We start from the raw sequence: 14,137 nt of genomic DNA on the forward strand, positions 1-14,137 counted from the left end.
CATCCGCACAAGGGACGTCCGGTTGGCTTTGCCTTTACAAAAAGAGTTTTGTTGTTGTTGTTGTTTTGTTTTTAAAGATACTCAGAACCTTCCCTCCCAGAAAACACATCCCGGCACACCCATTCCGCGTTCCAGCGCGCCACGATTCCGGCCGGAACGGGCGGCACCCGGAAGCCCCGCCCCGAACGCCCGCCTTCCGCGCAGGCCGGAAGTCGGCGCCTCGCGAGACCCCGCCCCGGGCTCCGAGCCTGCCCCGCGAGCGCACGTAGCCCTACGTAAAGCGTGGAGGATTTCGCGACAACCCAGGCCCCACCCCTTTGGCCACATGTCGCGCAGGTCTTCCCGTCGGACGGCGCGCCACCTCCTCGCGCTGCTTTACGAACCTACAGCAGCGCCGCCCCGCCTCCTGCCTCCGTCCTCACCTCCCCGCCCCCCCCTCCAGTTTCGCGTCTCCTAGCCCGACGCGCCCGCTCTAATCACGTGATTGCCTCATCCGGGTCCTTTGCGTTCTCTCTCCCTCTCCCAACATGGCGGCCTCAGGTGAGTGAGCGGCCGAGCGCGGCTAAGGACCGGGCTCCGGAACCACCCCCCGAGCCTGATCCACTGATTCCGTGATGTCGGGGAGCGGGCGGCACCCGTCCCCTTCGGATCTGGGGTCTGCGGCAGGCTGGCGGCGTAGCCACGTTAGATTATGGCCTCGGGATGTCGGGGGGGGAGGGGAAGGACACCGTCCCCTCCCCCCCCCACCCTTCTCACCCTGTTTGCGCGAGGTTGGAGTGGGCAGTCATGGTGGACCCTGGCTTGAATTGGAGTGAAGAGGCGGCGCAGAGAGGCCCGCGGGAGGCGCGAGGCCTTTCTATGGACGAGGAGCACCGTGCTCGCGTGGAGGCGGTTGGCGCGCGGACGGGTGCACGCCGGACCAGATCTCCGACGGGCACGAGGCCGTTGCGGACGGGAGTGGGGGCAGGGGCGTGGGGGGGCAGTTAGAACCCCGGCGCGAGTCGGCGGAGGGGCGGGGGCTGGCGCCGGCGCGCGTGCGCGGTAGGGGCGACGGCGCGCCCGGAGAGCACGCGCTGCAGCCCAGATGGGGAGCCTGGATGCGGCTGTGTTGGCGCTCCTGGGAAGTGCTTCCACTTGCACGCTCGAATCCTTTTCGAGGGCGGCCACGGCCCCTTTGTGCCCCCTGCGAGGGGTCCATGTGTCGGGATTGGCGGTTGGAGCTGCTAGGGTTGGTTGGGGGTGGGGAGTGCCGTGTGGTGCGCCCACGTGTTCGAGGAGAGGAAGCCGGGACGGGCACGTAGCTTTTCCTCCAGCCTTGTGTTAATTTACGCCCTCACGGGCTGTATGTCAGGGAAATCGGGTCTTCCATTCCGTAGCTCCAATGCTAGGGTTTAGCCCTGGTTTTTTGTTTGTTTGAAGGGTAGCTGCACAACTCCTAGAAAGTGTTACTAGAAGTAACGCTTGCTAATGGCTGCAGTCGGTGTATGTCTAGACTTAACGGCCATGCAAGTCTGCGTGGATTTCCAAGGGATTCAGAAAAGCAGCCCTGGGCTTCCTAACATTGTGGAGCCTTCATTTTTGTTTTGGGGGTGTAGTTTCTTCCCCTTGGCGTAACCCGGCATTCTGCAAAAAAACAGTTGGCCTGCTGCCCCCCTGGACACTGGTTCTCGCCCAGCAGTTCGGCTCTGTTACTACCAGAGAGCTGAGGGTTGTGGTTCTTTGGAAAATGTGGAGGGGATTGAGTCGTGCCTTTGAAAGGAACACCTGTCCTTGGTGTGGTGCGCCACAGATGACCCACGTTCGTATTTGATCCTCTGTAAGGTTATGCGGAGAGACGGCAGTGTGTCCCAGCTGAGGAACGTGTTCAAGGTCACAGTGTTGGCAGATAGCAGGGCAAGGTCAAGATCTTGGGAGACTCCTGAGTCTTCTCTGCCGACCTGAGAGCCCAGGTGTGGTCCCGAGGCTCGCGGGGAACGTCAGCGCCGCGTCCACGTGGCTGTGTAGGGTGCTCTTGGGAGTAGATTTGCCACCCTGCGGGGTCAGGGATTCATCAGGTTCCTTTCCCCTTGAGCCTTTTCACAGCGTGTTGACTTGAGTGGTTGATGTCCCAGTTGTTGAAAATGGACCTTGCCCTTCCCTGCGAGTTCTTGGCCCGGCTCTGGGGGCCTCTCCTGTTGAGGGCCATCAGGTCCTTTGCAGCAGTGCCGGGCCCCGGCCTAAGGGGACTGCTGAGTGAAGATAGTTTGAATTCCTAGGAAACTTGACACGGTGAACCTGAGCACTTCATTCTGTGGTTGTCCTCTTTAAAGGAATACTCGTTAGAGACCCGAAGCGCTCACTTTCCTGTGACTGTTTAATTAGACTTAGAGCCCAGTAGCTCCTCCGGTCTCTTCCTCTGTAAGTGCCGTTTGTCTGCTCTTCCTTTACCCGTAGGGAACCGGAGTGTCTGATACAGGTTAATATTTAAGATGTCTTACAACTGGAAATAGGCGTGCAAGCCTGTGCCCAGGCCTTCCATCTTCAGAATATTGGGAAATGCCATCTCTGGCATCCTGTTTCCTTCATGGAGTGCAGTGCTGGCTCTCATGAATTGCCATTATTCATTCTTTGCAAATTAACCCATCTTCCAATCCTGTCCTCCGCCATCTGTTTGTCTTTCTGAGAGTAGGGATGCTCAGATTCAGAGGGCTGAGACTAAACTCTTGAAAATTCAAATCCAGAGTAGTGTCACAGTGAGTAGGTGTGTGTGTGTATGAGGTGGTGTATCAAAAAGTTCTTGAGAACTTGAATTAATTTTGTGGCTTTTCAGCACGTACGTCTTCCATAACTTTCTTTTTAATTTGTTCCTCAGGTGTGACTAGATTATAGAGAGGAACTGCCCTTTGGCCTGTGTTATCCTGGCTGGAATTGCAAGCTTGTTTACTTATTTGCCTTCCTTTCACTTGCTTGTTTATTTGAAAGAAGACACAAACAGGTGCCCGGCTGCTCTATTTCTCATCCAGCTCCCTGCTAATGCACCTGGGAATGCCATGGAAGATGGCCCAAGTGCCCCACCATGGCCAGGAGCGAGAACTCAGTCTGGGTCTCCTACATGGGTGGCAGCGAGCCAGCTGCTTGAGCCCTTCATCCCGCGCTGCCTCCAGGGAGGTGTGGTGGCTGGAAGCGGGGTTGGAAAGCAAAGCTGGGGCTCAGCTGTAGGACATGGGAGTCCAAAGAGGCACATGGGCCAAATGCCTGCCCCTCCTGCTTTCCATTACATTAACCTAGGAGTAGCCTAGAATTCACTGTTTGCATGACGGACAGAAAGCGATGAGGGATGTGTGTGTACATTTAAGAGGTCGCACACTAAAATCATCTTAGATTTGTGATAGATTTTACTGCAGTCCTACTGGAAGGAAACTCCCAAAGTGCAGTTAGTTATGTGTTTATAACTCCTCTCTTTGAGGCTCCAAGTATTTTGCAGGTGAGCAGAATGTGCATTGGGCACTTATTTTGTAGTAGTGTGTAAATATCAAACTGTGTATCCCTGGAGAGTGGGGAAAGGTGTTGTGGTATTATCCTAAATGTGTTGAAATAATTGGGCACAGAGAAGGAGGGTTCTATTAATTCCATTTTTGCATGTCTTCAAGGTACATCCATGTTGTAAGATGTATCAGCCCTCATTTATTTTTTATTGTCAAGTAATATTCCGTTGAGTGGATACATTACATTCTGTATTACCCATTCATCATGGCCTGGAGGGGCATTTGAATTATTTCCCTTTTGGCTGGTACAAATCACACTGCTCCGGACATTCTTGTTCAAGTGTTTGTGACTCTTCGCTTGCTTAGTTACTAAAATATTCAGAGGAGTTAACAACCTCATGAGACAAATGGAAATTGGGCTGGCAAGACCTAAAATTCAGGAACTTAATTTTTGACAAAGGTTCATGTTCATGTTAAGAGCTGCAGGCTTTCCGCTTTTAGTGAGAGATACTTACTGACCAGTTGCAGAGGGGGGACTGCATTTTGCAACAAAGTTAAGTTTTGTTGCTTTGGTACTTAAAGATACCCTTTCTCTGGAAATAAAGACCTAGCAGTCAGCCTGCAGATTCTTATCATTCCCAGTGACTGGTTTGGTGCTTTCATTACCAGTGCAATGGACTGGTAGCAAGGGAAACATTCTGAAGAGAAAAGTAAGTGGAAGCATTGTTTTCAAAGGCAGAGTGACAGCAAGAGCTCATCCATCCACTGGTTCACTCCAGTGACTCAGCCAGGACTGGGCCATACTCAAACCAGGAGCTCCATCCAGGTCTCCCACGAGGCTGCTGGGGTCCAAGCACTTGGGCCATCCTCCGCTGCTCTTGCCAGGCTATTAGCAGGGAGCTGGATGGGGAGAGTAGCAGCCAGGACATGAACCAGCTCCCATAAAAAAAGTAGTTACCCTGGAGACCACAGTGCCAGCCCTGAGGAAGCTATATGCATGTTATAGCCTGGCAGTCTAAACACTCAGTTTACTGTAGCTAGTTTTCTGCTAGTGTACTGTAGGGGTAGCATTTCCTCTGCGTTTGTCCTGTTTATTGAAGTGAAAACATCACTTAAAACAGGGGTTTTCAACCAAGGGGCAATTTTATAGACCTCCACCCCCAATTAGCAATGTGTACACGCCTTTTCTGGCTATCTGGATGCAGTGGGGAAAGGAGGGGTTCTACTGCCTAACAAGTAGAGGGCATATACACTGCCAGATGTCCCACAGAGCACAGGACACCCCTATAATGAAAGTCATCCAGCCTGAAATGTTCGCAGATGTCAGAAACCCTGACTTGAGAATTCGGCGATTGGTTGTGTTCCTTTTTGTATCCTTTATAACAAATCCCTCTCTAAGATCTTTTATTTAACCCACATGGGTATATAAAGAATTTGCAGTGGGTTTGGCCTTAAATAATGACAACACATTTTGGTTTTGAGGTGCTTGCTTTGTTAACATTTAACAGCTCATGTAAGGTAAAGGAAATATAGAAATTGGACCAGTTCGATCATTGTGGCAAAGGAGTGATACACTGGAACATTGAGCTGTGCCAGAGAAAAGCTGTGCAAATGCTGAATTTTTTTTTTAAAGGCAGAGCTAGAGGGAGAGCTTCCATCCCCTGGTTCAGTCCCCAAATGACGCATTAGCAAGGAGCTGGATTAGAAATGGAGCAGCTGAGTCCCGAACTGGCATCCATATGGGATGCCAGCATTGCAAACAGTGGCTTACCGCTATGCCACCGTGCTGACTGCAGTTCTGAACATTGAGACAACATCGTTTCTCGGCTAATAGAATAAGATGCAGTGCGGAAACCCTGACCCTTCAGATCTACTGATAATCTGCTTCCTAATTCCTCTAAAGCTGTTGGTCACATTGCAACTTCTTCGGTGCTGCTGTTAGATTGAAGGCCGCATCTAGCATTGATTTCTCACCCAGGAAGCTTGGGGAGGGTGTGGGGGTGGTGACAATCAGGAGAGGAAAGATACCAGGGTCAGTGCTGTGGCACAGCGGGTAAAGCCGCCGCCTGCAGTGCTAGCATCCCATGTCGGTGCCAGTTCAAGTCCCAGCTGCTCCACTACCGATCCAGATCCCTGTTAATGCACCTGGGAAAACAGCAGAAGATGGCCCAAGTGCTTGGGCTCCTGCACCCATGTGGGAGACCCAGAAGCAGCTCCTGGCTCCTGACTTCGGCCTGGCCCTGTCCTGGCTCTTCTTCCAGCCATTTGGGGAGTGAACCAGCAGGTGGACGATCTCTTGATTTCTCGCTCTTTTCTCCCTCTCTCTCCTGCAACTATGCCTTTAAAAATAAATAAATGCGATCTTATTAAGATGCCACATGCCCCCACGTCCCCACCCCCACTGCTGCACCAACAGAAATCCCATATGGACGGATGGACACTTGTTCAAGTGCTTGGCTCCTGCAGCCACATAGGAGACCTGGAAGAGGCGTCTGGCTCCTGGCTTCAGCCTGGTCCTTGGTGTCCGATTGGGAAGAGTGAACCAGCAGATGGGAGACCCTTTATCCTCTGTCTCTCTCCCCTCTCTGTAACTGCCTTTGAGACAAATTTTTTTTTTAATTATACTACAAAATTAACATTTCTTTTTTCGGCATGCTGTTTAGTGTATTTATAAATTTGAAATAACATTTAAAAACATTAAATAACAATCAAGAGATTAAACATTAAAGTGAATTTATAAATTTGAAATGACACTAAATGAGGCGTCTTAAGAGTCAAGGGGTTGAGAGTTAAGAAACTTTGATATACAAAGTTGAATTAATCCAAAAGAGACCAAAGGCTAGGTTCCTTCCAGATCTGCTGTTTGGGTTGGTGTATGTTGATAGAACAAGGGAGGAAGAGGTGCCTTTTACTCGTTCTTATTGTTCTTGCGTTGAACTTGACCTCCCTGTTTGTCCTGGCCATGAAGTCCATTTTGTTCTCCCTGTAGCAAGGTAGGTTAATACTTGGATATTGACTAATGATGGATTAAGCCCTATGGGGGTAAGGCTCTCTAGCTAACATCATGATAATCCCAGATACTGTTTTGAATTAAAATATATGAAAAAGACTAAAATAAGCTTATGTGCTGTTGAATATTTTACCTCATGTCCAGATTTGCTCGTCTACGCATACAAGCTACAGCATCTGTACTGCGGGACCTGTAAGTGCTCTCTTTGACATCTGTAGAACAGTTTAGATGTGATTGGTGATTATATGTACTTTTGCAGCCAGATTAATGTATTAAAAAGGAGGTGAGAATTAGAATGTGGAGAAGGAATTCGTTATAAACTCCGCACAGCTGATCCTGTTACAGCAAGGCTGTTTACTTTGCCTTGGTCATGTAGTGGTTGCTGTCAGGCCGGTTCTGGAACACCATGTAGCTCCCTTTTCCTTTTCTGAACTACCTGGCTGCTGCTCTCTCAGAAGTCGTGATCTGCACGTGCACCGTTAAGGTAGGGAAAGGGGGTGATTCTTTTCCTAAAATGCACAGAGGTCTAGGATATGTGAGTGTCACTCAAGTGCCTTCCAAATAGCCAAGTCCAGGATTGTGGCGTGGCCGTGAAGCCAGGCTCCCTGCGATGGGACAGGAGGAGCTCTGGGCTTGGGATAAAAATTCTGTGTTTCAGTACCAGCTCTGCCATCTGATCTCACTGTAACTTTGGAGTCGTGATCTTTAACCTCTCTTCTGAGAAAGACTTAGTTTTTTTCCTGTAAATTAGTGGTTAACAGTTTTTATTGTAACTGATTATTTTGCAAGTGTCACACAGTTCTTAGATGTGCCATATATAATCTCTTATATGGGGTAAGAAGTTTTGTCTTTTCTAGATTTTAGTGACCCGTTCTGAAATTAAGAACCTCCAGTAATTAATTAATAGTAGATATAGCGGAAGGGAGAAGGTTGCTCCACCCCGGTTGTACTCCATTACGACTGTTGAACATCTTTCTAGTCCTTTCTCCACACATTCACGTGGTTACACACATGTGTCCTGCGATTTCTGAATGTTTGCTGGTGAATTCTTCTGTGCCGTCACGTAGTGCTTTCTGCTTATTTATATCTGTGAGGTGTTCCTTCATGTAACTGCCATAATCCAGTCCTTCGCCAGCCTTTGGCCTGGTGGTCAGGATGCTGCATTAGACACCAGTCTGACTCCAGCTTCCTGCCACTGCAGGCCCTGGGAGGCAGCAGTGACGGCTCGAGTGGCTGGCTGAGCTGGGTTCCTGTTTCCCGTGTGGGAGGCCTGCAGCGAGTCCCAGCCCCCGGCTTCGGCCGCAGCCAGACCTCGGCAGTTGCAGGCATTTGAGGGGCAAACCAGTAGAGAGGAGCTCTGTCTCAAATACGTAAATGCGAACAAATCGGTGTATTTCGTACTGTTCTGTTGTGCTACCTGAGTAGTGATGAATAATCTTTTCTCTTGCCTTTTTAACACAGCAAAAAAGAAGAATAAGAAGGGGAAGACTATCTCCCTGACGGACTTTCTGGCTGAGGATGGGGGCACTGGTGGAGGAAGCACCTACGTCCCCAAGCCAGTCAGCTGGGCTGATGAAACGGACGACCTGGAAGGAGATGGTAATTTTCCTTCTGTTTGTCATCGAACTTGAATTTCCATTACCTTCTAGACAACGTACTGGTTCTGATTTGAAAGGAACTTACTGGTTTTATAAAACCTGGGATCAGACGTCTCTCATGCAGTCTTCTGTGTGAGAGGCCGAGGTAGCCATTCAGGAGAGCTCCGTGCTGTTCCTGGCTTGTGCACTAACAGGCTTCTCTCAGCATCCTACCCTGCTAGGCCTCATTTACTGCCCTAGAAAAGTAAAGACTAGATTATCTTTCTAAATTCCACATAAGTGACTGCAGTGCCATTTATAAACTGTGCTCAGCCGAGGGATAGCCCTAGAAGCTACTAGTATGGCGTCTGGGTATCCCTGGGCCAATGCAGAAGGCCTGAGGGAAAGGAATGGGAATGATGGTGACGGTGGGGAAATGCAGAATCGTCACTGGAGTGTCATTGGACAAGCTCTACATTCGGGGAGCAACCAGGGACAGACAGAGCTGTTTTAATTAGCAGGTATAACATAGATCCAGTCACCCACCCCCAAAAAAAGAAACATTGCAGACTGGAAGAACACTTTTGTTACCTCTTAATAAGGAAAACGGGAAATTTCATGAAGGTCAAATTTTCCATAAGTGTAGGGAAAGATTTGTTTTAAAGAGGAAGATAAACCATGAAGAAGACACTGCAGCCTAGCCAGCAGGACGGTGAGAGCTGTCCCTGCTGATCGGATGCATTCGTAGTAAGAGGGGCCCAGGTTTGAATCATGGCTCCGCTGCTCTGCAGCGTGGGGAACAACCTCACAGCATTGTTAAAAAGATGAGATGGGGCGTATTGTATGAAGTGCCTGCTCGGGGTGACTGTTCCTAACTAGCCACTGTTTCCTTGCTGCTTGAGGAGTGAACCTGTGTCAGGATCTTGTTAAAGGTCAGGCTGTTACAGACCTTGACATGCAGGCAGACGATACTGAGTACTCTTCTTTTGTTGCTATTCCAGTTGTAACATCTCAGAAGCATTTTCTCTTTGTAAAGCCACCCTTACTACTGAACCTCCCACATGGGGTGTCTGTCCCGAGGTAGGGTGTTTGAGGGGCCCTCTTACTCTGGTGATACTAAGGGAGGCTTCCTCTAACTTGTGTCTGCTCTTCTAGTTTCCACCACTTGGCACAGCAACGATGACGACGTCTACAGGGCGCCCCCAATTGACCGTTCCATCCTTCCCACTGCTCCACGGGCTGCTCGGGAACCCAATATCGACCGGAGCCGTCTTCCCAAATCGCCACCCTACACTGCTTTTCTAGGGAACCTGCCCTATGATGTAACAGAAGACTCCATTAAGGAATTCTTTAGGGGATTAAATGTAAGTGTAGGACTTTGAGGCAGCCAACTAGACATGAAGAGTAGTGACTAACTGGACTTGGCAGCTGCTCTTCATTGGGAAATGAAAAGTCAGAAATGTACTGTAGAATGAAGCCAAGTCAGTAACACGAGGAATGCACTGAGTTCACATTGGCCTTTTTTGAAAGGTTAAATTCTCCTGGTTGAAGGTGCAGAGGGTGTGTCAGGTGTATAGTGAAGTCTCGGTCTGAGCTGGAGGTCCTCCTGGACACCTCCGGCCTTGTGTTCTGCAGAGAAACTCAGACAGTGATGGCTTAGGTGGTTTTTTAAAAGGAATGATGAAAACATGGGGAAACTTGTTGATTTCTTCACTCCTCCAGATTAGTGCCGTGCGTTTACCACGTGAACCCAGCAATCCAGAGAGGCTGAAAGGTTTTGGTTATGCTGAGTTTGAAGACCTGGATTCCCTGCTCAGTGCCCTGAGTCTCAATGAAGAGGTAAACAGACTACGGGTGGGAGTACGCTGATCATCCACCTTGACTCAGTAGCTATTCCAGAGATTCCATAATATCCACAGAGAAAAGCCTGTGTCATTTAACAGTATCAGTAACACTCTACATGTAGCAAGTCACTCAACTCCAGCAAGTTCACTAGGCTCCAGTAACGCAGGGAGGTGCTTAGCTGGAACACTGGAAGAAACCCACCACACACCAGGTTTAAGTACAGTCACGTCCGTTCACTCCAGCTTTGCCTGGGCTTTACGGCTCCTTTTTAAAAATCATCTGATATTAAAGAGTATCACCTCATTTTCGGGGAGGTGTTGTGATGGTGCCCTTTGATAATTTATGAGGGTTTGGAAACATTTCTCCATTGAGGCTCATTTACTGTTGTGGTCCTGGGCGTGGCTTAGAGGAGATTGACAGTGCGGTTTCTGAAGTTTTGTCTCCCTGAATCACGCGTAGCTGGTGCAGACACTAAGATAATAAGTTAACATAGTCTGGATGATAAAGGAATACCTCGCAGCTGTTGCGTGGTGTTTGCTGGGTTAACGGACTGATTAGACTTTGGGGTGTTCTTCAGCTATAGGATGTATTGTGAAGTGAGGAGAATCACCAGCAGACTTACCGGGGTTTGCAGTAGGTCAATAATGCTGTGGGGAAATGGAAATCGGTGTGTCCCTGGAGCAACTGATTTATCCAGAGGTTATATCGAGTGAAGAAACCTGAGGTTACAGACTGAGAGCATGCTTCATGCAACTTTGCTGATGCAGAAGTTTAAGGGCTCTGTAAACGATTGCTATAGCACCAAACAGCTGATTGTCTGGGGGTTGCTGTTAATTTATTACACTTGACCAAAACAATGAGTAAGGTAATTGACCTGCTGTCCATTTAAGGACAACTTAAGTTTGTTCATCCTGAGGGATTATGTCCATTTTCAAGCCTTTATTAAGAATTCTTTAGCTAGGCCGGCACCGCGGCTCACTAGGCTAATCCTCCGCCTAGCGGTGCCGGCACACCGGGTTCTAGTCCCGGTCGGGGCGCTGGATTCTGTCCCGGTTGCCCCTCTTCCAGGCCAGCTCTCTGCTGTGGCCAGGGAGTGCAGTGGAGGATGGCCCAAGTCCTTGGGCCCTGCACCCCATGGGAGACCAGGAAAAGCACCTGGCTCCTGGCTCCTGCCATCGGATCAGCACGGTGCGCCGGCTGCAGCGCGCCAGCCGCGGCAGCCATTGGAGGGTGAACCAACGGCAAAGGAAGACCTTTCTCTCTGTCTCTCTCTCTCACTGTCCCCTCTGCCTATTAAAAAAAAAAAAAAAAAAAATTCTTTAGCTGACAAGTTGGAACGTTAGCTAGATTACAGTGTTCTTCCTTACCTTCCTTCCCTAGTGCTTCTGCTATGCCCAGATGTTCAAGGTCATTCATGGGATTTGTGCATACTAGGGCAAAAGGTTGGTTAATATGGTCCTGTGCTCTCAGTCTTTAGGTAACAGGAGAATTCGAGTGGATGTTGCTGACCAAGCACAGGATAAAGGTAAGGAAACAGAAATTTCTTCTTTGGGAATAAATAGTCCTGGAATAACGAGGTGGGGGTGTCCTTCCCTGGAAATTTTTATTTAAAGATTGGTTTATTTGAAAAGCAGAGTGGTGGGGGGTAATCTTCCATCTGCTGGTTCACTCCCCAAATGGTGCAACAGCTGCAGCTGGCCAGATCAAAGCCAGGAGCAAGGAACTCCATCCGGGTCTCCCACAGGGGGAGCAGGGCTCCAATACTTGGGCCGTCCCGTACTGCTTTCCCAGGTGCATGAGCAGGGAACTGGATCAGAAGCAGAACAGCTGCGACTCTCACACTCTGGTATAGGGTGCCAGCATCACAGGCCTGGCATATGGTGCTGTGCTGCAGTGCCACCCCTTCCAGAACATGTTAGCAGACAGTACGGCTCTTCTTGAATCTACAGAAGCAGTTCTACAGCCAGTTTTGCCTCACACAACTTGTGATAGGGGTAGAAAGTTTTTCACGTTGTCAGCTGGAAGAGGGTGGTACTGACGTGTAAAAGATAGAAGGATCCAGATGTTAATCCTGTAATGGGGGCCGGCACTGGCACAGCAGGTTAACACCCTGGCCTGAGGCACCGGCATCCCATATGGGCACCGGTTCAAGTCCCAGCTGATCCACTTCTGGTCCAGCTCTCTGCTGTGGCCTGGGAAAGCAGTAGAAGATGGCCCAAGTCCTTGGGCCCCTGCACCTGCGTGGGAGACCCGGGGGAAGCTCATGGTTCCTGGCTTCGGATCGGATCGGTGTAGCTCTGGCCGTTGCGACCAAGTAGGGAATGAACCAACAGATGGAAGATCTTTCTCTCTGTCTCTCCTCCCTCTGTGTAACTCTGACTTTCAAATAAAAATAAATAGATCATTTTTTTAAAAAAGAACTTTTGAAAAAAAAAACCTGTAATGAATAGAATAGCCCCCTACAGCAAAGAGTTTCCAGCTCAAGGTGGCAGTAATGTCAGGACTGATAGGCACTGATTGACATAATGAACCGGAAGTAGATGATAAACAGATTAGCTGCCTCGCAGTGTCATTGGGCACAAGAGGGACTTGTGGCCTGCACAGTGTGAGACTAATGTAACAGTAAGCATGGGAGAGTCTCCCAGTTGAACTGGAGCGTGCACTCACAGGCCTGGGACAACTTCCTAATGACAGTGTGACATAAAAGAGAAATTACACAGGGCAGGGGTTCAGCTTGACGGTTAAGACGTGGCTGAAGATGCCCACGTCCCGTATTGGAGATCGGAGTTCGATTCCTGGCTCTGGAAGACCGGAACTGAGCTCCCAGCTCCTGCCTGCAGCCTGCCCCAGCCCTGGCTGTTGGGGCCTCTTGGGGAATGAGGAGGGAAATGCCGTGTGGTATAGGGGCTCTGTGTGTGTGTGGGCCACATTTGGTGGCTGTCACACGCTGACTTGCTCTTTGTTTGAATCTGTCTCTAGACAGGGACGATCGTTCCTTTGGCCGAGACAGAAATCGGGACTCTGACAAAACAGACACGGACTGGAGGGCCCGTCCCGCCACGGACAGCTTTGATGACTACCCTCCTCGGAGAGGGGACGACAGCTTCGGAGACAGTAAGTTTGCTTCTCTGGGGTGAGTTTCCTGTGTGTTCCGGGGCCGGCCTGTGCAGTCCCGGCATAAATGTGGTAGTTGGATGGTCACGTTAGCAGGTCACACAGCATCCATAGGAGTTCATGGGTGCAGAGCAGGAGTTTGATAAACTCGCTGGTTCTTCCCTGTTTTTTAACTTATTAGCAAAGATTTAAAGGGACAGGCAGTTGTCCAGTGTTGTAGACAGTTGTTTATAAAGAAACCCACAAGGTTGTACCAAGTAAACTACTTAAATTAAGTAAGCTTAGCAGGATTGCTGCATGCAGAGCATTATGCAGACATCAGTTACATTGTTATATATGAATAATCAAAACATAATTTATTTTAAATAACAAAGTTATCCAACCATGGGCCAGACACTGCACTGGGCGGGGCCGGGGCTGGAAGACGAGAAGAGAAGAAGCAGGATACGTGTAGGTGAGAAAAGAAGGAAAAGGAGAGGGCAGTGAGGGTGGGGTGGGGATGCGTTACAGAGGGTGCATCACACTTAAGTCCAGCGAAAGTTCCTAAGGCCTCCATGGGGAAAATTATGCAACTTCCTTAAAAATACGTGAAAAGCTTAACGCTAATCATTTTAAAAATGGAAAAACCTGATAGTTTTCATCAAAGAAATGTTTAAGTAGTCGTTTGCCAATATAATGGAATACTTCTTAGCATAACATACATGCAACAGCAACGATAAAATTCAAAACCTGTTAGTTGAGGCAGGTACCACAAGTAAATAAATGTGGATATTTGAAAATTGTACCAAAATGTTGGATGATATGCGGGTCATAACATCCATCAAGATACGTGTGGCAGTGCAACCCTCCGGGCTGTAGCTGGAGGTTCTGTTCTAAATATCAGTAACGTTCATACTTCTCAGTACTGACATAGAGCAAAATACTGACATAAACTAAACATAAGCGATGGGTTTGCTATAATTGCTAATTTACATGTCAGTATATTTGAAAAATTGTAAGAAAAAAAGGACAGCTTAAATTCACAGGCGCTCTGGTTTTGGGAGACCCCTTGAGCGCTGTACAGATGCAGTTGGGGAACAGTAAAAATGAATGAAGCCCCTCTGCGGTAGGCGCCCCCCTTCACCTAA

The 14,137-nt window shown here is 49.0% G+C and overlaps 1 protein-coding gene across 4 annotated transcripts in view; it reads left to right on the forward strand.

The window, feature by feature from the left end:
- The first annotated feature begins 214 nt into the window (after nt 1-214).
- The window catches only part of EIF4B (eukaryotic translation initiation factor 4B), a 28,049-nt gene continuing 14,126 nt past the window's right edge, over nt 215-14,137 (forward strand). For 2 of the 4 annotated variants that reach the window (XM_051845538.2, XM_051845539.2), the window contains exons 1-6: nt 245-540; nt 7,936-8,073; nt 9,207-9,415; nt 9,774-9,890; nt 11,367-11,421; nt 12,876-13,010. In XM_051845538.2, the coding sequence (XP_051701498.2) occupies nt 528-540; nt 7,936-8,073; nt 9,207-9,415; nt 9,774-9,890; nt 11,367-11,421; nt 12,876-13,010 (667 nt within the window). In that variant the 5' untranslated portion in view covers nt 245-527. Of the gene's footprint in view, nt 541-7,935; nt 8,074-9,206; nt 9,416-9,773; nt 9,891-11,366; nt 11,422-12,875; nt 13,011-14,137 lie in introns of all 4 variants that reach the window. The other 2 variants (XM_002711008.5, XM_008256499.4) reach the window with 2 other exon arrangements.

Source organism: Oryctolagus cuniculus, chromosome 11, assembly GCF_964237555.1.
Source record: "Oryctolagus cuniculus chromosome 11, mOryCun1.1, whole genome shotgun sequence".
NCBI lineage: Eukaryota > Metazoa > Chordata > Mammalia > Lagomorpha > Leporidae > Oryctolagus > Oryctolagus cuniculus.